The following is a 27,398-nucleotide window of genomic DNA, read 5'->3' as shown; positions in this document are numbered from 1 at the left end:
TGTAACCCAAGTGAGTGGACTTGAGTATCAAATTGGGTGTTACAGAAATTTCAGGTGCATTTTACTTGACATGGGTCACAAATTGTCTTCAATAATTACAAACTGAATGAGTGAGACTTTGCTGCATATCCATTGAGATTGCTGAAACGTGCTAAATTGGCGATAATGGTGTGCAGAGACAAAAAAAAATATTAAAAAGAACATTGACTTTTTATCGATATGGCTAAGTGAAACACCATGTTAGAGAGATGGAAATTGTCCGCGGGCAATTGAATATCTACCAATTTCCCAATTAGACATGAATTTTTAAATCATATCCCATGCAATAGTAAAATGCAAATACAACGAGTGGAAGCTCATAATTACAAGAAGCAATTGGCGTCAATTTCCCACCAAATGATTGTACTGGTTAGATAAAGGTGTACAAAATCCCACTCATTTATTGAGTTAATTTCAAATACAGGCTGCCAATGTGTTCGTGCTGTAAAATTGTTCACACAGAGATTTTTCCGGTGGATATGCAGTGTAATAAGTGTTGAATACGAAAAGGACAAACTTTAATTATCATTGCATATTGCTCAAACAATGTTTTCGAGCACGTTAAATTGATATAAACAAGGTATCAATGTAAATTAAAAATGTATAGTGAAACTTTATCAAGTGCTTTTATATTGTAAATTGTAAAGGGTTACAAATAGGGCGGTGACTCCCTTTATTGTTACAGCTTTTTACTGCTCGAACTCCACGGAGAGAGCAGTATATAATCCCTCGATTTTTTCACCCCCATCCCCCGGAGACCACCTTTGTCAACAAATCTTCACGTTTCAGACGGTTTCTGAGAAATGTCGTCACGCTATTTGTCCGTTTGTCCGTCCGGCTGTCGCCAGAGGCCAAACGTTTAGAGATAGCGACTTGGAACCTTTCCGGAGACCTCCCCCCCCATAAATCGACCCAAGGATCGTTAACATGCCTCTCATTTTTCCCAAACCGATCCCTCCCCTCCAAAACCATGTTTTTTGGGATTTCTCGAAAACGGTATGTATTAGAGATTATCCAGGCGGACATTTCGTCCTTAGACGAAAATACCGTTGAATCATTCCTAATAACGGTTTTTCAAGGTCAAAGGTTAAAAAGACAACAGAGACCGCATTTATCAAGCGAATGGGGTTATGTTTGGGCTCTTTAGAAAGGTATTGGAATTTCCTATAAAACTGAACTGGTTCTGAACTGGTAATGAACCGATTCATAGCCTATAACTATTTTTTTTATATGAAAATCAGTTCTATTATTTTTAAAAGTATTCTGGGGATCATTTGAGTGATGAAATGGTTCAAATCGGTTGAAATCGTTTGAAAACCGGTAAATGATGCGAAAATACTTTTAAGGTATAGCGTCTAAATCTCGAGTTCTAGCATTTCGCAAAGCCTGGGACGCTTTACCACCCTTTTTTATTGAAATCCGTTTTTTATAATTAATACACTCTTAATATGATTAATAATAAAAAAATATGAGTAACAAGAAAAATCTTAATTTAAATAACTATAATTATTTAAATAATAATAATATTAAAAATTAGAGGGTACTAATATCCTGTGAGTGAATAAAATAACCTTTCAAAATAAAATTATATTAGAAAATCTTTCAGCATATTAACTTAGGGTAACGTGATACATTTTGGAACGCGGTACATTTCAGAATTTAAATTTTTGTGACTTATTTAGTTCTTTACGAGCTAGATTAACATAAAACATTTGAAATTTTATTTAATTTTGAGTATAAAATATGCGCGAAAACTAAAAATATCACATTCACTTTTCACAAAATCTTCAGGTGGTCAATTTTGCCACCGAAGCACTTTTTACTAGAAAAAGTGCTAACTTTTTTCACGATTTAAGCTAAGTATGTTATCAGAGAAATTGAAATGTAATTTTGAAAAAAGAGTGAAGTGTGGACCTTGCACTCAAAGGTTAATAAGGTTTAATGAAAGTTATTTGCTCTTTCAATGAAAAAAGTAAATTTAGAAAAGAATAAACAATGGAATGCGTTTCGGAATGCAAAAAAATCTTTAGATTATTTCCTTTTTTCTTGAAATTTCGATACTAAGAAGAAGCATTCAGGTCTCTGGAGGCATTCATGTGCGAGAGATCTCTAAAGGCCTCTACAGATTGGGAGCAATTTTCATCAAAAAATTGCTCTTTTTGAAAAAAAAAAAATTGTCTGCACTGCTATAGGTGGAAACATCAAAATTTTGTCAAAAATGCAAATTTTAATGAAGATGACTCCCAATGTGTAGAAGCCTTAAGAGAAGTACAGTGCCCGCTTTGTAATCCGGATGATTGGGAGACAATATGACAGATGTCCGCTTCGTAATCCGGATGGATTTTTTGAATTTGTTCAACGTCTCGCAAATATAATACAAGTTTTTTTGTAGAATTAGTATAAAAGTTTTAAAAAACGATTAAAAAGACATAATTAGAGAATTCTATGCTATTATATCTGATTTATTAAACAAAAATATCACAGGATAATCCATTTTTATTGCTGAACACACATGCATACATGACCTCAAAATTATTTTAAATGTAACCGTCGATAACTCGTCCGGATTACGGCGATCCGGATTAGGGAGCGGGCACTGTAGTTATAGAATTCAATATGTCAAAAAGAACGATCTTCACGAAAGTGACCGGCAAGTGTCAGTGAAATGCCAGACTGGATTCCTCAATATTTACTCCCGAGAGAGAGAAGGAGCTGGTGCAATGCTTCTTAGACTTTTCCAACCAGTAGCATCCAATAAACAAACATCAAATGTTGAATAGCGGTGTGTTCTGAAATACCTAAATTTCTTTATTCTGAAATATCAACAGGGTTATGAAATATATCATTTTTAATTCTTTATATTTTTGCTATTTTATATTAAAAAATGTCTTTTTTTACTAATTTTTGGTGGGAAATTTATTCTAGATAAAATATATGATATAAATATTAAGTTCAACAAAGAAGTAAATAATTTGAGGAGTCAATAATGCATTTAACAGTTAAAAACGGTAAAATCCGGTCCGAAATGTACCACACTACCCTACTAAGCTTTCAAGCAGATTGACTTTATTAATAAATGATAAAGCAAAATTTCTCATGAGTGTGCTTAAAAGTCTAGTAAACGTATTATCATAATGTTGACTCAGCACAGTCAAAATTATAAGTTTATTTCGTATATACAGTAACATGGCGCCTGTATAAGTTATATGAATATTACTTATGTACATAACTAATTTTTACATAATTTCTGTAATGAAATATTAATACACAAAAATTATTACTGGATTAATCTAGTCTATTAGCCATGTAATATTTTCCAAAAATTCATTGTATTTTCGGAAAATCGTGTCGAACTCGCAACTAATCAAAAATAGGGCAACTGTACCAAATATCGGCATAGTTGCATGTAAGCGCCAAATTTTTAAGGTTTAAATGCGATATTTTTAATACAAATTGATTTTTTTTTATTACTTCATTTTAATTGGGGATGCATAATGAACCCAAAAGGAGGCCTAGGTGCAACGGTTCCTACAAGGAACCACCCCGACTGTAATCTAATCTAATCTGCTTTATTTTAAGTAGTGTTGCTTGGAACTCTTGGAATCTTGTAGATAGTTTATCGTGTTTTTTTCTCTAAAATTATTCTTAATACATTTTAAAATGAATAAAAATATATGTAGATATTGCTTTCGGTTATATAACGGCAACATTCGTTTTGATAGTTCCTTGCCCTTCCGGAATTCTTCCAAAGTTTTTTTCATATCATATCATTCGTAGAAGCATCACTTTTTTTGTTATTTTTTTTGTATAATCAAATAAAGTATACAATAATGAAGTATACAAAAAAAACTAAAAATTTATGGAACTGAGGAACAAAAGAAGTGGCCGAAATTTGGTACAGTTACCTTACCCCATTATATTTAAAAACAATTAACTCCTCCCTAAGAATATTATTTCTTATTGAGTATTATACTTGGTATTACAGTAGAACTCCGCTATAAGGCAATCGCTCTACAGTCCACAATTTATCGACCGTTGATTTCAAAACACTGACTTTAAGTTAGGTTATGTTTTTTTAGTACGCGACATGCAATGTTGTCATAATTATTTTAATATTTTTGGCAAACTTAATTGAGTAGTTGTGATAATTGTGATCCATAATGAAGAGAGCGAGGACAAGTACCACAATCGCAAAGAAAGTGGAAGCCGTCGAGCAATTTCAATGCTAAAAGTCGTTGATAATTTTAAAAAATGACATGGACTAGTGCGACCCAAGTGTCAAATCTGGAACCAAATATGGCCTATAGCGAGGCTCTACTGTATTAGCAAATTATGTCAAGATGTGAATCGAATCTTCTTTTAGTAACACATCCCATAAATTATACAGGAAATTGTACTAGGTATACTCTAAATTGTGCTTCATCTTATTACATTTGCGATGCATGAATATATTAGCAAAAAAGATATCTCACTACTTTGATATTTATCGCAATAATTAGCATGATTGACGGGTGATTTATATGTTTCTGTGCCAATCAACATCATGTTGGTACTATACAACCCCGAAAAATCCCATCAATATTGAATTTTTGCACCTGGTAATTCGGTTAACACGCATTACATGCCATTTCATCCACGGCAAGAGAGATTGATTGAATGGATTAAATTTTAATGCGATTTTATTGCAATTTAACAAATTGTTTGACGAGTGTTAATTTTTAAAGGCGTTGAAGTAACATGACCTTTCTTTCTCTTTTTTTTTCTTATGTCGAACTCCACCAAAAAGGAATGAAACAAATTGTCGGTGTTTCTGACATCACAGACAATCGGAACATTTGGAGGATTTTGATTGCTGAATTTCTTGGAACTTTCCTCCTTGTCTCAATTGGTATTGGGAGTACAACAGCATGGGGTGATTTCTCACCATCAATACCTCAAATTTCCTTCACATTCGGTCTTGTAGTCGCTACTCTTGCACAGGTGAGTTGCTATTTTTATTTTTTTTAATTTAATTTCAAGTAAGTTTCTCTTGTATAAATAAGTATTGTGAGGATGGAGGAACTGTTAAAGTGTGAAATGGCATATTATGATTCTTAAGAGAGTCTCAGCTAAAACTTTACCTTTAACGTGTTTTGAGAGAAGTACTAAATAATTCAGGATTTACTGATTGATGGAACTGACACATAAAATACATCTTTTACAATATTTATAGTGGTACTGAAAATTTATTATTTTTCGAGTACTGCAAGTACTACCAATCCTCAACTGACAAATTAGATTTGCATTTTCATTTCTTTAAATGCGAATAAAATACATTAGATATGCAAATTTTTTATGTTAAGATTTATGACACTAAATAAATCTTAATAGGTATAATAAAGAATATAGCTGGCAAAGTATTTATCATGAAAGTTACATGCTATAACTGATTGTAAAATAAGTGTGGACAAATATCTGCATTTTGAGCTTAAAAATTAAATTATAGGTTCTTTGGCATAATTCTTATTGAATTGCTGTTTTTTTTTTTAAGTAGACCTATTGGAATAGGTTGCGATAAGAACTTTTTGTGTATAGGATTATTGGGGGTAGTACCGAGAGAACAACTTTGGGATGTACTGCACGAGTACGGACTGGATGAAGAATTGGTAGGAGCCATTCAGTCATTGTACAGAGACTGTAGTAGCTGTGTTCGTGTAAACGGATCCAAATCGGAAGGTTTTCAAGTGAGTGTTGGACTGCGTCAAGGGTGTGTTCTATCACCATTGTTGTTCATAATATACATGGACAAGATTATGGAACGCAGTCGGGGGCGGAATGCGATTCGTATTGGGGATTTCAGGGTGAGCCATCTCCTCTATGCAGATGATTTGGTTCTTTTTGGATCTTCCGAAGAAGAGCTTCAGCGCACACTTGACCGATTTGTAAATGTTTGTGCCGAAACAGGTATGAAGGTGAACGACAAAAAGTCGGAGGTAATGGTGATTTCCCGACAATCTGTGAAATGCATACTCTACTTGTTAGTGGAGACTCATTGACACAGGTGGAGAAGTTCAAGTATCTCGGGGTGTTATTCACGAGTGATGGTAGGATGGAGGCAGAACTCTCGTCGCGAATCGGTCAGGCTTCTGCAGTAATGAGGGAGCTTGGCAGAAGCGTGTTGAGGAAGGTCGAGCTTAGCCGATCGGCTAAATTATCGGTTTTCAAAGCTGTGTTCATTCCTATTCTCACCTATGGTCATGAGATTTGGGTAATGACCGAAAGGGTAAGATCGCGAGTACAAGCTGCCGAGATGAGGTACCTTCGAGCGGTAAAGGGAATCACTCGTAGAGATCGAGTGAGGAATGTGGCCGTTCGTGAGGAACTAAGAGTCGAGGAGCTGCTTCTTCGGGTTGAGAGATCACAACTTCGATGGTATGGACATGTTCAACGCATGAATGAAGAAAGATTCCCCAGAAAAGCTATGCAAGCCATTGTGAGGAGACCTCGGCCTCGAGGCAGACCTAGGACAAGGTGGCTGAATCAAATTCAGAATCTTGCCTTGGAACGCCTCGGGATCGAACCCGAACATCTTCCTGAAGTGGCGGAGGACCGACAGGCGTGGGCTGCTAGATTGGATGTCATGGGCCCGCGACCCCAATAGGGATAAGCGGTTGAAAATGAATGAATGAATTATTGGGGGTTTTGTGTTAATTAATTGTACTTAGAACCGATAGCACTAGAAATTATCTTTGAAAAAAAGTCTAAGTCACGAAAACTGATAAATTTGACATTAGGAAAATCTATTTGATAGCTTATGCAATGAACAAATCAATTGATTTGGATGTAAACCTTCTAAATTTGCAATTAATTTACATTTTTGTTAAAGGACAATTAAACAGAGGACAATTCTTGAGAATCTTCATTTAATTACCAGAAGTTTGTGAAGAAAATTCATTAATTGACATTAATGGGGAATATTTTATAAAGTCGTAAAGTTCTAGTCAATGAAGAACATTGAAAATTTATTTTATGGATATAACGCTAGATGATGTATTTAATTATTTAATTATCCATTTGAGCACGTCTCAAGATGACAGTTTTATGGGATATCAATTTTGTATGGACTTTCTTAGCAAGTAATCTCAGTGAATTTTATTTTATAGTAAGTACTTAAGTTTATCAAACTCATCAAGCTTGTAAGATTATCTGAAATCTTCAAAATATCTTCAAAGTTATACTATAAAATAATCTGGTAAGCTTCACAGTGAAGTAGAAAAGCTCAACAAATCACTACTGTGTAATACTTTACTTGAAGTATACTTAAATAGATTTATAGATATCATAAACTACATGCGTACAGATAAGATTTCTTTCATTTTGTACAATGTGTTAATTTGTGAGCAGGAAGACACAGACTGATTAGTTCTTCCGTCAACAGGTTTTCCTCAATTTCCATTCACTTTACCTGCCAAAAATTAATTCAGAAGAGTCTAAAATTATTTTTTATGACGAAAAAAAAGAGGAAAGATTTTTTTCAGCAAAATTTTCCATAATTAAAATTTGGTGAGTTTTAGGAATACATTAAAATTTGACATCCTGATGCAAATTGTGCTAATTGTAGGCTATTTTGATGAGTTGGAACATATTACACGGTTACCATATAAGTGTTCGATGATTTCAATTGATTTTTCAACACACTGAGCAAACTTAGAGATAATTGATGACTGTGGTGGAGGCAACAGTAGAGCAAAAAAGATAAAAATAAAAAAAAAATAAAGAATCCATTATGTATGGATGGAGCACACCTTTTATGCGTGGATTGGAGTGAGAGAAAGAGAGTGCATTGACTTAAGAAAAACGAGTAATATTAGTATCATGCGTTTGCATTAGAGCAGTACATAAGTAGATTGCACCATATTGGTCTTTGTCGGTTTTATAAAAAAAAACGGCTCTAAACTGACCTACATCGTTCAAATTAAACTAAATGTACTGTAATTGTGCAAAAAAAAATATCATAAAATCTCCCCCTCTAGCTGTTACCATCTCAATGTTAATCAGCCGAGAAAAATAATTTAATAAGTGAGATCACGAGAGTAAATGAACAAAAAAAAGATAAGTTGCAGCGTGAGGAAGAAATTGTCTCACGCGACTGGCATACAAGATCACGTCTCCAACCATTCTCTGCAAGATGCAAGAAAAAAAACAACTTCCACTGTATAGGTTGATCTTGAGTTTGTCACAGTTTGTAAGAATATCAAAAAGAAATATCATCACAATGATTCATGTGAAAAATGTGGGTGGGTCCATATCAATAGATAATACAATATATTTTGCAATTTTCTTTCAAAACATTATGCCATAAGAAAAGATCAATGTTCCCGTGAACTTCTCGATCGCAACTAATAATGTCTTTTTTTTTTGCTTGCCATTCTGCCATCCTCATTCACTTTCAACAAGATAATTTTTCATTTTGCAAAAACGACACGATTTTGAGTGGTAAACAGTGAAAAAATCAATTTCAATATTATCTACATGTTTTGATCGGTTGAAGGATCGTGCATTTGTGATATGTAGAGGAGGATGAGGCTGTTTTGTCTTTCGTGGTTTTTTCCAAAGCATTTGAAAGGGTTACGGGTTATGTTCAAAGGGTGACATAGACGGAGTATACCCTGGCTTTCCAGTATTTACGATTTCGAGAATCGGAATCCCTTATCAGTTAAATGTATATGAGTCACTCCGTTTATGTTATTAAAATACTGCCCGAGGCCTGTGTTCACTCAACTGATCAACTTCATAACGATTGAAGTTTGAGTTCTGTAATTAAGTTTTTAAAATTCTTCAAATTAATGTCAAAACCATTGCTCAAAGTAACATAATTGCAATAATATTTTTAATAGTTTTGTAATAAAAATAAGATTTCTAGCATTGAATAAATTCTAGGATTTTTAAGTTCTGAATATGCGTAAGTTGTGGTGCATTCAGTGATCAATGAATAATTGCGCATTAATTTTAATAAAAACGACCCAGATCATTCATTGAGAAAATTCAGCAAGTTGATTTCTTCAAATAAGTTCGGAGTATTATAAAAAAAACAGACTTCAAAGATTATTTAAAATTTGTGGGGCATTTTAAATTACTTAATAATTGCAATAACAATAATTGTTCAAAAAGACGAACACGCACGTTCATACAAATAATTTTCAAATTAGGATTTTTTTTACTTTTTAAGGGATAAAAAGGATATCTACACCATATGTCCTTCATCCTTAAAAGGATACGAATAAGTTAACATAAAAGTACAATTAAATTTGGCTTCACCAAGATTTCACAAGGGTTATCCTTACCCCTACTTTGTAAGTCATTTACTTCTCATTAAATGATTTAAGGACCACTACACAATTTTTAGATACGTTTACTACGTGGAATGTCCTTTCATTTCAATTATAGACGAATAATTGAGGCGCTCGGAGCAAAAAAAAACTCTAAGTCGTATGCATTTCCCTATTAAAATAGCGTTTTTTGTTCTGAGCTCCTCAATTTATCTACCGATTTTAGTTTTGATTCAATTCAGTCATTTCACGAAGTATACAAAACAAGCATAACTTTAATGGCAAATATTAAAGAAATTAGGATGTTTGTTAAACGCTTATAATCTATCACCATCCCATTTTCTATATCCTTAATTCTCGAAAATTTTGCAATTAATGAGGAATTTATGACAAAATCTTCTGTTTTTAACTGCTCGAACTCCAAGAGAGAGCAGTTTTAACAATCGTGTGTTTTTTTTCAACTCCTCTTCATCCTGGCTGTCAAACGGTAAGAGATATTGACTTCCGGTCTTCGGTGACCCCCCCCCACAAGTCAACATTCTCTATCGAACTAACTTACCCAAATTACCTCCCATCCCTTTTATCCCGTCCAAAAACATGTTTTTTTTTAACTTTGCAAAAAATTGGCCCTGAAATGTTCATTTTTGGATATGTTTTGGAGCTAGTCTAGCTGAACATTTCATCGTTCGACATCTCTCACCGAAAAAATCGCCATCTTGAATTATTCAAGGTCAAAGGTCAACCAGCCTGTAGGGCCTAATTTTTAACGGATTTGAACAAATTTTTATTTTTTTGAAAGATCTTGTAATTCTGAACCCGATTGCATCGGTCATAATCGGTTATAAATCGGAAAAGTAACGGTTATGGCTTTATTTTAAAAATACTGTTTTTCGCACTTTTCAGTCTTTTGATCCATATAAAATTCAAACGGTGAGAGATATCGACTTCCGGTCTTCGATGACCCCTCCTCAAATGACATTATCTCGAACCCAACCTCTTTAGTTTTCCCTCTCCCCTTTCGTGTGTTTCCTAACCCCCAAAAATCGGTCAAAAATGAGGTTTTTCTAACTTTGCAAAAAATTGGCCCTGACGATTTCGTTCATTTTTGGATATGTCTTGGAGGTAGTCCAACTGAACATTTCGTCCTTAGACACCTATCAACGAAAAAATCGCCATCTTCAATTATTCAAGGTCAAAAACCTAATTTTCATCCGATTTGGTCAATAAATTTATTAAAAGATTATTGACTTTTTCTTGAAATCCCCTTCTTGAACAATTTCCAACTTCAAGATGGTTTTGTGGTAATTTATAGACAAATTAAATTCGACCATAATTTTATATACACCAGAAAAACTTGCAAAAAGGAATATAAGGCAGACCTCTTTCTCGGGAGTTCGAGCAGCTCGCAAAGCCTCGGACGCTTTGCCACCCCTTTTTGACTTATAAACAAATAAAGTTCTAAAATTTACTTATTATTTCTTATTTATTAATATCACATCGGCTGTTAAGACACAAATCTCTTGAAAATAAAGTGTGATACCATACGGATGTAAAGACAAGTTAATGACGACTCCTGCCGTCAACCAAAAGGGTGAAAAAGCTCTTCGCGGGTTGTATTTATCAAGAGTAACATATTCGGTTATGAAGTTCTTGTCTAATTATATTTTTCAGTTTTAATTACCTCAAATTTGGGGGACTTTAAGAGGCATTTTGACATTTAGAACAAATTATTCCGCCTATCGTGTACCAATTATTTTCAAGAATTATAGTTACTCTTTTATTAACACTAGTGGTCCCAATAGACAAAGGCTGATCCTTTAGAATATTATATGTAAAATTTGGCAGTGAAGAATTATATGGAAATGTCATAAGTTGAGGGCTTAGGATCATCCTTTGCATAAATTTCCTTTCTTAATTTCTTTTTTAAACTTAGTCTATTTGGGCCTTAAGCAACTATTATATATAGGACATCTTAAGTTTTACTACTGTTTATCATATTTGTTCGTAAAGCACATCCTCAAATTTCGTTTTAAGATGTATATTATGAATGAAAAGGCCCTATCCTCCCCTACTGAATGCCCAAGTTCATCCAAGTGAGGGAAAAGTGTGAGAGATAAAATTTCAAGATTAGCTTTGTACGATCTCTTCTCTCACTACAAAACACAATAGTGACACTCAATGAATCATTTTACAAGTGAGGATTTTTTTCTTTAAAAAAAAAACTTCTTCACTATTTCTTTGGGCATTTGTGCTCAAGAGGTAGACGAATTAACCTTGAGATCGTTCAATCACGATCGACAAGTATAAATATAAAATGTCGCGCCAATTTCTATACATATGTATTTGAGAATATGTTGATTGAACCTTCTTCTCAGTTCGAGGTGAGATATTAATTTAGAGAAGAAGATGAAAAAAAAAGAGATACATGCCAGAGAGGGATCTCTATAAATGATCCTCATGCATAATCCCTCCATTAAGTGTGCTCCATTCACTTTCGTTCTAGTAATCTACCTCCGAGTTTGTTGATGATCTCAAATTTACACGCATGTTGAGTGGCAGTGAGACTCTCTTAATATGATCTCACGTATAGCTTGATCTTAATCGCCCATTCATTTGATGTCAATAAAATTCCATCGTGAGATATCGCTTGCGATCACTTAGGCACTCGACATACGACCGCTAGTGTCTTATGTCTATTTAGCCATTATTCTTATGCTTATTCAATATGGGAAAAGATATCTCTAGACGGAAATTATGTATACACTTTTACTTTCAAAATCATCACCCTGATGATCGTATATGATTTTTTTTTAATTTATGATGTTCCTTGCTGTGATCCTCATAATTATAAATATTTGACTCTCAGCGTGAGATGTGGGTCAAGTTGATGTTTGAAAGAAGAAAAAAAAAGCTCAGGTGAAAAACCCTACCTCTATTTGACAAACCACTCAAAGTAAATTGCCTTTAATTGAGAAATACATTGATAAATTAATCGCTTCGCAGAGCGTAATCACTATTCCATTATACGACGATCATGATGGTGCAGTGTAATATGTATGTTCAAAATTCAATGGTGAAAAGACTAAAGAAAATCTCTTCGTCATGATTGTATTATTTGTAATTAAAATGCATGTCAGTTTCTATAATTGTGACTAGCAATTATAGCTAATTATTTAACTCAATTTAAATTTTTATCTATTATATCTACTTTATGAAAATGGAACACTCCACTATCTTTTCATCTCTGAAGAGAGGGCACTAAAAATACCTTTCCCTCATTTATTTTTCGCATTGTTTTGCTATTGCAATAAGCTGGATTGTGGAGATTGCGAATGTCAAAGACAATGCATAAAATTGAGATTCTGTAAAATTTTGCCCCAATAGGCAATGTTCAATCATTTATGTTTTCGAAATTGCGTGCATGAGTGAATCAGACTGCTGAAAACTACAGCTCCTTCACTCTTAAAATAAATTTACAAGATTAGTAAATTAATTCTGCGTTGCTCATAATAGAAAATTCAAAATTGGTTTTGTTTGTAAGCATTATTTTGTAATTTCCGAAATAAACGAGCGAAATAAGTAGAACTAAATTTTTTTTCTCGATGGAATGCCAAACACATAATTAACAAAATAAAAGTAATTGAGCGTTGTTCATAATGTCATAGGGTAAATGTCCTAATCAAAACCATTTCCAGACGCTTTAACTTTGACAAAAAATTCAACACATTAAATTCATATTTTTTTTGAAGAGAATTACATAAATTTGCTCCTTGGCTCTTCTAGAATATTACTGTTTAGTGAAAATTCTTTAGATATAATATGAAAACTTCTTAAATACAAGAAAAATACGCGAGTGTAAAATGCTTCTATTGGAAACATATTAATCCAAATGGAGACAAGGGAAAGTTTCTAATTGGAGACAAACAGTTTAAGTGAAACCGCGACGAAAATCTTCCAAAACCCTGTTCAGTTGCTCTTGAGTGCAGAATTTGTTCTTATTCTTGGTCTTTTCTCTTTTCCCATTTAAAACAATAAGAAAATCTCTTCAAAACAATCATATTTCCGGGGTTTCCTATTGAAGCTTTTTTTACTTCAGAAAAATCATTTTTGTTCATGAAATATGTAATTATTTCATTTGAAAACTTCACGTACCGTTAGCAATAAAGATTAGCACTTAATTTAACTAAAATTATCCAGAAATATAACATAAATGTTAAACAAAACGAATTAACAACAGTCACTTTATTGTGTTTTTCATTGGAAAACATGGTCGATCGATGAAAAATTCGATGGTGAAAAGGTACACTTTTATTTTTCTGAGAAATTAGCATATTAAAATTTGTGAATATGAACGGATTTTCGCTTTATTTGGAGAAAAATTAACTAAATAATGAAACTGTGGTATATAAAATATATAAATATAATAAATTTAATACTCTATTTATCATGAAAACAATGACGTTTCCATTTGGAGTAGCGAAAAATTTCCATTTGGAGCAGTTTTTGAATTAGCTTAATTTACCCTAGGAGCAATTTTAATCGTCTCCTTCAGACTCATACGCAGTTTGCAAATTATATTTACAAATTTACATTTAAAAATAAAATAAAATGTTGAAAAATTTTATTACTGAATTTTTGTTCGCAAAATTCGGTGACCAAATATTTGTTCGCAAAATTTTGATGCCTTTGAATATGATGATCAAATTTTTACAAGTGATTACACTATTTTGAGTTTAAAAATTATTTATTGTAATTAATATTTAATTACAAAGTTTTGATTATAAAATATTTGTTGCTAAATATTTAAGTTTCAAAATTTTATTGAACAAATATTTTGGTACTAAATTTTGATGCCTAAAAAATTTGATTAAAAATTTGATAACCAAAAATTTGACGAATGTTTAATTTATTTATTTATTTAAAATGTTTAATATTTGAATATTGTTTTTTTTTTTAAATTAAATATCAAAATTAGAGACATTTAATTCCAGATCTATTTCAATGAAAGTGTTCCCTACCAACTTAAACTATCGATATAAAGCTAAAATACTTGTATACATAGCCCATTAATTTTCATTTCAATTTCATGGCCTACAAAAAATTTGCAAAAAAATTGCGCAAAATTAATGAAATTGACCCATTTCAAAGGTGAAGTTTTTTTCCTCAACATATTTGGAGTTTCCCTCCAAAAAAAAAGTGTTTTCATCCTATTTTAGTAGGTTATAAAAATATTAACGGATTTGCCCACTTATTTACTCAAAAGGCGTCCAATTTTTGTCTTTCAAGGTCGATTTGTTTTTACAAACATTAAATGAACATGCCGCAAAAGACTTTTTTTTTTGATAGCCTGTAGCATCTCTCTCTCCCATTTTCAGTGTTTTGTGAATGAAATACTAAACACTGACAAAAACTTCATAAAGTGACCATTTCAAACAATTACAAAATTACAAAAATGATCATCACACTTTTGCTTTCGTTCGCGTTAAAGAGCACGCAAACCATTCGACTGATGTGGTGTGAAGTTTTTAACAGAAGTGTTGGCAAACAATATTCACTCAGGGAGTAAAGTTGACTTTTTTGTGATGCCTTCTGTTTTCATTTACTTGAAGATCGTCTCTCTTTCACTCTCAATTTTCCCACAGATATTATGCTAATGGTTTTTCGTACAAGATCATTTGAGAATGGTGTGATCCGCGAAAGAGATCGCAAAAAGCCAATATTGTATGACTTATATGCTTGAAAAATCATCACATCCAATATCGTGCTTTAAAATCTCAATCTCGCGAGCCTGATGATTTATGCTCATGCTGTTTCGATGGTAAACACGTCTTGATCCTCGTGGTCGGCAATCAAATTGCCCGAGATCTTGAAAAACAATGCTAAAGTAAGCGTTAAAGTCAATGCAAAAGAGCGGCGAAAAAGAAGTTGAGGAACAAAAAAAAACTGCTTAATTCGACATTAATCGATTTAAGCTGAAGAACAACCATTATTAAGTAATACCCCAACCAACATGCGGCAGAGTTTGAAGGAGTTGGTTGGAGGACCGGACATGGCTCGTGCGAACTGGGCCAAAACATTGCCGCGAGCCTTTATCCACAAGCAAACCAGCAGCTTTGGTCACTCACATCTCACCTTCCAAAGATAGTATACAGGGTTCGTCAAAAATTCACGGACAATTTTAGAGGTTAATATTTCCTATGATAGTGAGGATAGAAAAGTAGGAATTTATTACATTAGTTGACATTATTTACTGTTTCTTTAGCTCCATTGCTTTTAGGACCAAAAATAAACTCAAATTCCTAAGTAGGGGAAAGTACTCTCCCTTCGAACGTTCATGCCTTCGAATAATGTGAATTTTCTTTTATTTTTTCTAAAAGACTTACACATAATTATTATGTAATTGTCAATCAATTGATGATAAGCTAACTGATATTTATTAGATAGGGGAGACTGGGGCAAAAAGTTATAAAACGGATATTTTATTTTTTTACAAGCTACCCGAGCACCTCCAAAACTTCTAATTAGCACAGTTTTATAGGAAATTTACCGCTCTACAACTCTGTGAAAGTCATTTTCTTTTATTTTGTAATGAAATATATTTATCGAGCCGTTTTCTAAAAGATAAATTTGTGATCATTCTCAAAAATGCTGGGGCAAATAGTATCATGTATAAAATACTATCACATTTTGATTCGCTTTATTACGGAATTCCGTAAATTTAAGTAAAATACCTAGATTACATATTTTCATTTGACAAATGAAATGTCCCCTCAGATATATCCAGTGAGGAGAAGAATTTTTATTAGTACACTGGAAGTCGGCGTCATATTTTAGTCGTAGGCGGGTAATCTCAGAGTTATTATGACGTTAAATGACTTCCGTAATTATCGTCATATTATTCCCCACTTTCCGTCATTCGACTCTCTGACGACCGTCATAGGACCCGTTTTTGGAATCCAGAATACATACATCCAACGTTAATTTTACTCCAAATTACTATTTGGGATTGTAAAACACCGTTTTCTCTATCTGAGCGAAAAAACGCATTTTAAGCTATTTTACAAAAAAACACACAAAAGACTGCAAATCGTCTGACTAATACAAACAACAAGCGGGGACACATAGCATTGACGTTTCTTTTCACCGTGGGACATCAGAAATTGTTTCGGTTTTTGTTACTTTTTGCTGCATAGCTTTTGTTACTTTTTACCCCAAGTGGCCGTTTTTAATAAAAGGATTTCTGGAGAAAAGGATCTTTTGGATCAGTATCAGTATTGAAATATTTTCAGCACGGAAAATATTTCAAAAATAGGTCTTAAAATTTCGATATTTTTTATTTTCTAAATTCCTTGTTCAAATTCTAACAAACTTACGACATTGAAGAAGACCTATGGAGGCTATCTATGGAAAAAAATTTAAGCCGCTATCTTATTTATCTTGGAAGATATTGAATTTTAAAATTTTCGATTTGTGACTTTTTGCCCCAGTCTCCCCTACTGATATTTTTTATGAAAAGTAAAAGAAAATTCACATTATTCGAAGGCATAAACATTCGAAGGGAGAGTACTTTCCCCTATTCCTAGGTAGACAAAGAAATTCCTAGGTAGGCGCCATAACGCTCGCTCTATTAAGCAAGTGTCCAGGGATTGAATCTTTTTATATCACCGAAATTTTTTAGATAATTAAAGGTTTTCGAATCGAATCCTAGTGAGATTCACTGCACACAAATTTACAGGGCATTAGATTGACAACCCTATCTAGTCATGATATCTTGCAAAGACGACCTAGTTCTTTTTTAAGGATGTTATTACCCGCATTACTATTTATCAAACTGTGATGAGCCGAGATTTTGTTTTTAGAAATTATGACGCACCTTGTATGGATAGACCCCTTCTTGTGATCTCGTGCGATCTGCGAATGTGCTCGGATCAATGGTGATCGAGGGGCAAACTTGAGGAGATCGATCTCAAGAAATGGTGCCCCATGGTGTCTGCTGTGGTTTCTTTCAATGATGTCATCAAACTCTTTGCCGTTTGAGCTTCAATGGCGACACATGAATAGCTCACACGTTTGGGTTAATGATTTATGCACATATTTCACTTTTAATTTTCTTGCTGTTCGTGACTTTTTGTGCTGAATTTGTTCTACACACCATTTTACCATTAATTCAAAGCACCATTTAAATTATCTCTCACTTTAACTCGTGCCCCACTAAATACTATTCCAAGGGATATAACACTCGACAAAATTTCGTGCGAAATTTTATTGACATGCAAATTATATTGAGATGATCATATATGAAAAGTTTCTGCAAAATTGCAAGAAATATCGTATATTTTGAGGTGATTTTCTCTAAAATATCAAAACACGTGTGGATAGTATTAAAGTTGGATGGTGACAATAATTTTGCATCATGTTGACGCAATCTTATGTGAAAAAGTTGCCCATTTCGCTAGAAAACCTTCATAGGCGGTAGGGATCAAAGCGCAAAAGAGCAAAAGATTTAACTTTTATGGAGTTTTATCTGGATTTTGAAAGTATTACAAATTTGTAGACACCTTCCTTGGTTAAAAGAATGTTAATTTGAATTTTGTAAATCCAACGGTGATAATAACATATGCAAAATGACCACAAAATATCAATGAACATTTAAACATCTAGAGACAGAGAAAAAACATATTTAACTGTTGCATGCTGTTTTTTTTTTGTGAATGATCATAAAAACCTCGTTTACGATCGTGAAGAAGTTGTACGTCGCGTTGAGAAAAAGAGCCATTGGAATTACTATAATGAACGCATTAAGTTAATTTTAGTGGTCATTCATAAATTGCCAAGAAGCGATTGTATATGAACCAGTCAGTGTGTGATCATTTCAATTAATTTTTATTGATGGCTCCCTTGTTGATATTAAACAGCTAAATGATCAATTTGTGAGCACCCATTCGATATTTATAGTTTGTACAAAAACTATTTTATTAATGTCACTGTGTCGTGGAATTGATTGAATATAACGTCACTTCTATCAGCAATTGTACTAATTACATTTCAACTCCTTTTTTTAAACATTTTTTTTGAGTTTATTAGCCTTTTGCAAAAATAGCCTTGAATGCAGTATCTCAAATTTAAAATATTTAAAAAAAAACCTTTTAGTTAGTTGGAATAAATATTTTGTTCTTTAAGAAGAATTGAAATGATAAGAAAATCATTCTCATCTGAATTATTTTGGTCAGTAAATACTTATGGCGCCGGCATACCTTTTAGATCAACAAAATTTCATGAAGTTGAAATTCTAAACCCTTTCTTTCTCACATGTTTTGCATATGACTATCTCATTCTTTCGCATACCAAATTCGACTGAGCTAAATTGAATTTGGAGTGATGTTTAAGAGAAGAAGAAGAGTGCGAGAGAATGAGATAGACATATGCAAAACATGTGAAAAAGAAAGGGATCCGAAATTCGACTTCATGAAATTTTCTTTTCTAAAAGGTGTGCCCGAGCCATTAAAATTGAAATATTAAAAATTCAGATTCAGATATTAACAACAGGCTTAAGTAGATAAATAAATTAGGTTTTCTTGTAAGTGATAATTCTAAACATGAGTGATCTAATGGGGATTTGAACCTGTTACACTTGCATCATATGTCGGAACGCTTTATCACCTAACCGACTTTACCCAACAACATGTCGACTAACCAAATTAAAAAAACACAATTTTAATAGAGACAATTAAAAAAAATTTTAAAAAAATCTGAAAATCTCAAAAAAAAATAATTAAAACAATTGTTGATATAAGCGACGATATCAATACAACAAACTTACTCTGAAAAAATGCTTCCAAGAGGGAAGACAAAATGAAATAAACAAAAAAAGCATTGCTCGGGTTTAATTCACATGAACCTCACGATTACCGATCAAGGTTGAACATCGAAATTCACGAATTACATAATTATACATCGAATAAACAGTGATTTCTTCACTGAAACAACCATTCAGCGGACCTGATAGACGTATTGGCGTCTGTTGATTTATTTGATGATTTATTTTCATTACATCTCTCATTTTGTTTTGGCACATTTGGCAGGAAAAAAACTTAATTAATTATTTAAGCAAAATGGCAAAAGAGTTTAGTGGCGTGAGAAAAACTGTTACACGGTTGACATTAATATTAATTTTTCATCAAATGGTCATTGATTGTTGAATGATCATGTATGATAAATTGCTGATCTTCAAGTCATCTCAAGTGATCTTAACGTGAGACGAATTGCGCGGGAAGATAAAGGGGCCTCTTTTCAATAGTAACAAGTCAATGCAAAAAGAAAGGGTTAGTCACACTAAAAATCTCTGTATTTCATTGTGACGAGAGTGCTGTAAAAAAAGACTATTTTAATTTTGCCCTTCATCAATCACCACCAATTGATGTCAGGAGCAATGGAGGAGGCTGACTTGCACAAAAAAAAATAAAAGAAAGAAATCCAGAGGTTTTGGTTTTATTTGTGTCACACACAGAAGAAAATTCATAATGAAAAATAAAAGAAATTTTTCACACCAAGGCAGACAAGCAACAAATGTAGTCCGACAAAAAGAATTATTAATTGATTTAATTCATAATTTTGTGGTTGTTAATGTATCAAAATGGGCACTTGTTGAAAAAAATGTAATATTAGCGGCTCTTGTTTGTAGTCTATATTTGTCCCTCTTTTGCATACATCCACAAAACTCTTCAATGAAGACTGGTGTTGTTGTAAATTAAGTAATAATAAATAAATATTGGAGTGGATAGAGTGGCAAAAAATGATCATAAAATTATTCATTTTACGATTCAAGTTCGCGATCAAGCATACCCAGTAAATTTGGGTCATTCACGTTACCTTTTTTTTAGCATTTCTTTTCTCAACCGTGCTTCTTTTTTCAGGTAATTTTAGTTTGTGGTTTTAATGGTATTTGTTGATTTGGTGTGAACATTATCCATTTGACGATACCACATGTGATCACCACGAGTGAATTTATGAGTCTTTTCCACAAGATATGGATAGGATAGATTAACTATTTTTTGATACATTTAAATGCTCCATTAGTATGAAATTTTTTCATAATGTTTAGGGGCTTTGGTCCGAATTGACTGAAGCTAAATCTAGAATATTTTAGCTTGTAAAATTTGGTGGTAAAGGTAAAGTAGGTGGAAGGTGGTCACTTTTGCAATGGGGTACCTTTGAAATTAAGCTTTTTTATCCTATTTTCAAAGGGGACTTAGGTGTATCATAATGCAATTTAGCTTCACAATTGGTTTGTCGAGCTAAATTACAACATGGTAAAGTCGAGATCCATATAAAAATAAGAGAAAAAACTGACTTCAAAGCTACCCTAATTCAAAAGTGTCCTACATCCGCCTAAGGCAAATTTATGAAAGGAACCTCGAATGCCTGATCGTAAATTCTTTCGTCAAATCATTTACCGGATAATTTAACAGACTGAATATCGAAGATCAGGCTGAGTCTACTTGGGCTTTTAAGTGGGATTCTGGTTTAGAAGTTTCAAAAAATTGTTTTTTTTTAAATTTTTTTTTTATTTCGCTTATCTGACAATCGAACACCTTAAAAATTTATATTTTAAATTTCTTAGAAATATCTTTTGTAATATAGAAATTACAGTTTTGAGGAGACAGGTATTTAGAGTAGTTTTCTTTAAACATGTAGGGGAGACCGGGGTACCTATAGCCAAGCGTAGAATTAGTCAGTGGATTTTTCTCGCTTTTCTTAAAATGTACATCGAGCAAAGTATTTTTAATGAAAGTAGGAACACATCCCCATATTCCCAGAAATATTTATAACTCTGATCTTGTTATCCTACAATTTGGAAGCATTTTTATAAAATGGGTCTAAAATTGTAATTTTGATGGTACAGTTTTTGGATCAGCATTTGGTTTTCTGAGTTTCTAGTCAAGATTTTATAGTTTTACCTCGTTTCTGGTTTAATAAACCTAATAAAAAAATATTTTTCACTTGAATAATAATTATTCAATTTTTTATATAAGATGATAAACACTGAAACAGCCCTCGGGGCAGTTGTAGCCACTCTTCCGTGGCGGGATAAAACTATCAATGATTTTTCACTAATAAGGTAAAGTACCCTTTATTCGACCGGTTCCTCTATTCGACCGGTAGATTTATTTATTCAATTTAATTATATTTGCTATAATATTTTGTGTATGATCTAACATTAATAGGTCAATTATTCTTTAAATAATACGAATCAGTGACAAATTCATAGAAATTGATGAAATTCACCATCAAATAGTCAAAAATTGACCCACCGGTCGAATAGAGGAACCCGGTCGAGTAAGGGTACTTTACCTTACATGGATAATTGTTAAATGAAAAAGTACTATTGATATTCCAAGCAATAATGCCACTCTAATGAACAATTTGTGAAATAGATTTTTTTCAGAATGTTTTCATCAATTTTGCCGCTATTACAAGAATGTCATAAAAATGTCGTATAAAGCCTTTTTCTTTAGGTTGAAGTGACATATTTACCATCAGTGGACTTCAGTTTGTCAAGAGAAACAATATTTGGTATCTCTAGTTTAAAATTTCGTCTGGAAAACTGGTGGCAATTAGCACCCCAAAAGTGATTATATCTACCCCAGTCGGGGCAAGTGTAGCCAATGTGTCATACTTTTTTCATTATCCTCTCTAGAAAAACTCAAGGATTTTAGAAATTTGGACTACACTGTTTCATACAGCCAATATCCTAATGCTACTTATGAAACATAAAAACATTAGACACACCTTATCATTTTTTCACAAATCACGCGCGAAAAAAAAGCTTCATTTGCTGGCTAATTCTACCCCGGTCTTCCCTATAGTTCAAATTTTGAACATATTATATTTTTCCCAATACCACCTTTTCTAGATTTACTCCTGTAATTAAGGCGTTGAATGGGTTGGGTAATGAAGGCAAAAAAATAACAATATATTTTCTCTATTTGTCACCATGAAAAATTAAGTTTTTCAAGTCAAGCGTATAAAGTCACTATATTTCAACTAATTTCCTGAAATTTTAATTTAAATATATTATAAGTTCAAAAAAAGCTTACTTCAGGGTGGATAATATTAAATACTTAATGTAGGTACATCACAAGATAAAAAATCAAATATTTCCTGTTAAAAAATGTATTAAAGTCGTACTTGAACGAAGTATTTTTTATTTACTTGATCATAACTTATTTCTCAAGACGAAATGTGGAGTAAAATACGACGAAAGTACGCTGTTGTTTTTAGTTTTCGTGAACCACGTAACTCCTTATCGAAAAAGATACATAATGCATCAATTAGCTTCCAAAAACAGTTGTAAGATTAATAAATTCTCTTCTACTGGATAAATTGAAATAAATTAGAAAAAATATTCTTTTTATATATTTTCTATTAATAGATAAAAACAAAAATTTTAAGCGATAGTTTTTCTTTTTTGTTGAAATCCGTGAAAGTTTATAAAAACATTAATTTTTGGTTATTATTTTTCAAGTCCATATATAGAAGAGAATTTATTAATCTTTAATTTTTTGGAATACTTAGTTCACCAAGTAGTGTAAGATACATTTTATGAGTAAATGTAAGGAATGTAGGAGCAAATGTAGGGGATCCCAAGTTTCGTAATGACCAAGTTTTTCCTATGTTTCTCAATAAATATAACTTCACAATATATTTTAAATACCGGCAGTTACTCAAATTTTTAAAATATGGATGCAACATGCCACATTTATTAAGAAACACAGGAAAAATTTAATCATTACGAAGCTTGGGATCGTACGAAGCATTGGCATTCCCCCCTATACAATATTTTCTGTAACGATAGAAAATTTTAAATTTGAAATCTGAAGAGTATTTTTTTAAAATTGTTTATAATTATGTTCTATATGGTAATTAAAATGATGTTAAAAGAGTTTTGATAAATATTTAAAATATTGAAAAATATTGTATAGTAAAGGGCTAATTCTCTTGGAAAATAGACTTTGAAGACACATTACTGGTTTTTGTATAAAATTTTTATTAAGAACTTAATTTATTATTTATTTTTTTTTATTTTAGTGAAATTAGCGTAAAGTAGTGAATTCACCTTATGTGATGGAAAAGTAAGATCACACCAACTGTGATCATTTCTCTGGTATTGTTTATTTTCCACGTGTATACCGTATCTCTCTCTATTGCCCATTTTATTCACATATAGCACGAGATAGTTGACAATTTTATGGTAATATCTTGATTTCTTGCTCTATCTCGGCTATAGCAACATTAGAATGTGAAGATCACGTATGATCATTCAAATTCAATTGAAAGATATTTCCAATCACATAAAACGTTGCACTTTATAGCATATGACAACTTTAAGTGAATGAGGAAAAATGAGAATAATGAAAATAGAAGTGTAATTTTCATGTCAACACACATGGGATTAAAAAATCGCGCATAATCCCTGCAAAGACTTATCTCATTGAATAATCCAATTTAGCATGGCGAGCTTTAAATTTTACAAATTATCTGACGCGATGATGATTACTAAGTGTCTGTTTTCACTATTGTGATATGTGGAGCACAATTACGTGGTTGTTGTAGTTCATGTACCATATTAATCAGATACAGAAGGTGCAGAAAAAAAATCCAAAACAAATAATCTCACTCATGAAGAGAATTTTTTGTGTGGTCTTTAAACACTTGAATCTTCATACATTATTATTTTAAATTACCCTACAATTAAAATTGCATAATGGACAGTTTATTGCTGGAGAGGAAGGAGTGACACAGTGAAAGATATTCCTTGAATTTCAATAAAGCAAGAAAAAGGTATAATTGCTCAATCTGTCTCAAGGGGCATCTCAACGGAGGGACCAAGATTAAGATAACCCTACACCATGTATATCTGCATAAATTATGTATCCAAAAAATATTCACTTTGCCGTAAGACATATCAAGCCTAATTTAAATGTTTAAATAAAAAAATGGTTTTTGTTAATTAATTAGGAACAGTAAAGAATTATTAGCTGTTTTACCATGATTTTCGTTGAAAATTTCCAATACAATCTAATTTTTGTGTAATTTCAATTCAATTCAATTTGAAGTTTTCAATTCAATTTGAAGTTTATTTCATGCCTAAAGATACAATGCTGTTCCTATTTAAGGCTATACAATGCTACAGATTTATATATTTTTCACGCATTTTATCTAAAATCTGTGCAATTTACACAAAATTGTGTAAAATGTACACAATTGTGTAATTTCCCCATTTTTCTATGGAAATTGTGTAATTATTTGTCTATTCTCCATATAATAACACAGTTTACCATTGTTTAAAATCTATATTGCCAAACTAACCAGGATTTTCGTTACAAATTCGTGATGTATTTTGTGTATTTTTTACACATTTCCTTAAATCTACGCAGTATTATACAAATTGAAACACACTTTGTTCAAATTTTTCTCCCCACCTTTTTGAAGGAAACAACTGTGTAATCTGCTGCTAATTTTAACGTCTGATTCTCTAGTGTAAATTCAATTTAAATTTTATTTTATGCTTAAAGATACATTAAGTTCCTGATTTGATTTAACACTACATAACATTTATATTATAGGTATTTTACTATGATTTTCTTTGTAAATATACTAAAATGTGTAATTTTTGTGTAATCTAATTTATTTATTTTAATAATTTTGAAATTTTCTCTTACCCGACCTACTTAAGGGAATAATAGTGTAATCACTTGTCCATTTTGATGTCCGATTACACAGTTTACTAAGAATACACAAATTTGTTTATAAAAGAATTTTATGTGCCAACGATATGGAACTTTCGTTTTTCCAAAGTTTCAAATCCACATTAAACTCATATAATTTTCAAATAAAAATTCAACAAAAAAAATAGAAATGGCAAATAAAAGAAAATGGGTTAGAATAAATTAAACATAAGGGAAGAGCATCAGCGATCGGCAGTGTTCCTCGGATCGTCAAGTTATTGTCATATTATTGCACCAATTAAAATGAACTTTTAGAAAATTATTAGCTACTTTTTATCATTTAATTCTTACAAGAATATAGTGCATTAGTGTAGATTTAATTTATGAAACCAATTTTCCGTGAGACACCTGATTAAATTCGTGACGATCCGAGGTACAGAGTACACAGTAACAAATACATCTATTTTTTAGTATTTTATTGTAAAATTTTAAAGTTCAAACGCACAGATATAGTTAAATGGATCACTAATACTTATTAGCAATACACAAAAATACAAAATAGTATTTTGAGGCTTATATTTTCAACTAAATATCGAGCATGTCTCTTAACATTCCGATCCGGGGTGCTTTTCCCTTAATCAGTTAACATTTTATTTAAAATGGATTTAAGTTCCATATTAAATTTTTTTCACAGTTCAGTAATGGAGTACCTTTAAAAATTGATTACCCTTTTGAAATTAAAAAGGAACATTTGATATTTTATGTTAAAATATGCTCATGGTTCGTGTGTCTTGTTTTTTTGCAGGCTTTTGGACATGTGAGTGGATGTCACGTAAATCCCGCCGTGACTTGTGGGTTTGTCGTGACTGGCGACGTGAGCATCCTCAAGGGAATATTCTACATTGCCTGTCAATGCATTGGAGCAATTGCTGGTGCCGCTCTCATTAGGGTAAGTCTCTCAAGCGAATTGTTTGTGTGTGGTCCCATCATCGCATAAATCTCTTTCACTTGGCGATGTTCTTTAACTTGTTTGAAAAGATCACTCTTATGAGGCCTTAAGGGCGTACACTTGTGTTACAAATCGCTCAATTAGTGCTACAATTATTGCGAGGGTTGGTATTACAATTGCTCACAATTAACAACATAAATATGTACAAAGTATTCGAGTAAGATGAAGATGAAAAAAAAAATTGAAAGAAGTAAAAAAGATCAACGAGAAAGTCTTACAGAAGTGTATTAATATGAAGCACTTGTTCAGGGCGATAAATAAATTTTCCCATTGAGTACTCTTGAACTGGATAAAATATAAAATGCCAAGGTGAAGAGTGTGTGTGTGTATGGATATTATAAAATATAAGAAGAATAAAATAATTAAATTATATATCCATTGGGTTCATATGTATACATAATTTTCGTAAACTTTACCCACCTATCTCACCTGCATACACTTGAGAAACATTGTAGAAGACATAAAAGCTCTTAATCCCTTCTTATTGGGATTGACACTGGGTGTAGACAGAAAATATCACAGGCGGTTTTTTTTAAGCAAGAAAAATGATATGTAAGTGAAACGACAGAATTTACCATAATTACTCATAAAAATATAATTTACTATGCACCTCACGAGATCACATTTAAGAAGAGCGTGAAGATGATGCTGATGACGATGAAAGATAAACAGAGTGAGACACCTCGCATATTTTTTTTTCTTCTTACCTCCAGATGTTTTAATATTTCCAATTAATATTACGAAAAATTCATCAAACAGAAAATTTCTTTACTTCATTACAAAATGTTCAGTAACTTATTGTAAGGCATATTTTATTTAGATTTGGAACATGCAATTTAAAAATATATGAACACAAGAAATCAACGTTTCCTGTACAAAAATTATCAATTAAAAAAATCATTGAAAATGCTCTTTCTTGCGTGCGAAATAAAATGACTGTATGAAGACTTGTCGGAAAGATTTCGTGATTAAAAATAGGATTTTTAGAAAATATTGACACAAAGCTTCAATATTTTTTATAAAATTTTGTGGTTCTTTTGGAATGTAGCATTCACAATTCACATAAAGAAGGAATGAGTAATTTATTCACGTAACTTATCACATTCATATTGTTCAATTTCAGCTTTAACTGCGGACAACTTAAAAAATGACTATTAAAATATATATAACCCAATATAAACTGGGTAAAATACATAATACAAATATGTTTAATAACTGTTTGGTTTGAACAGTCAAACACACAGAAATAATTCCGTAAAGCTTATCAAGCGAAATTGCTGAGGGACTACAAGCTTTCAATAAATAATACATATT

General features: G+C 32.1%; 1 protein-coding gene across 2 annotated transcripts in view; it reads left to right on the top strand.

Moving 5' to 3' along the window:
- LOC129799122 (aquaporin AQPAn.G-like) overlaps positions 1-27,398 on the top strand; it is a 60,227-nt gene that overhangs the window by 16,045 nt on the left and 16,784 nt on the right. For both annotated transcript variants that reach the window (XM_055842784.1, XM_055842775.1), the window contains 2 exons: positions 4,826-5,019; positions 25,881-26,024. In XM_055842784.1, the coding sequence (XP_055698759.1) occupies positions 4,826-5,019; positions 25,881-26,024 (338 nt within the window). The remainder of the gene's footprint in view (positions 1-4,825; positions 5,020-25,880; positions 26,025-27,398) is intronic.

This window comes from Phlebotomus papatasi, chromosome 1 (assembly GCF_024763615.1).
Source record: "Phlebotomus papatasi isolate M1 chromosome 1, Ppap_2.1, whole genome shotgun sequence".
In the NCBI taxonomy this organism is placed as follows: domain Eukaryota; kingdom Metazoa; phylum Arthropoda; class Insecta; order Diptera; family Psychodidae; genus Phlebotomus; species Phlebotomus papatasi.
Note: the sequence above shows the minus strand (reverse complement) of the source record. Positions and strands in the feature narration are given on the sequence as shown.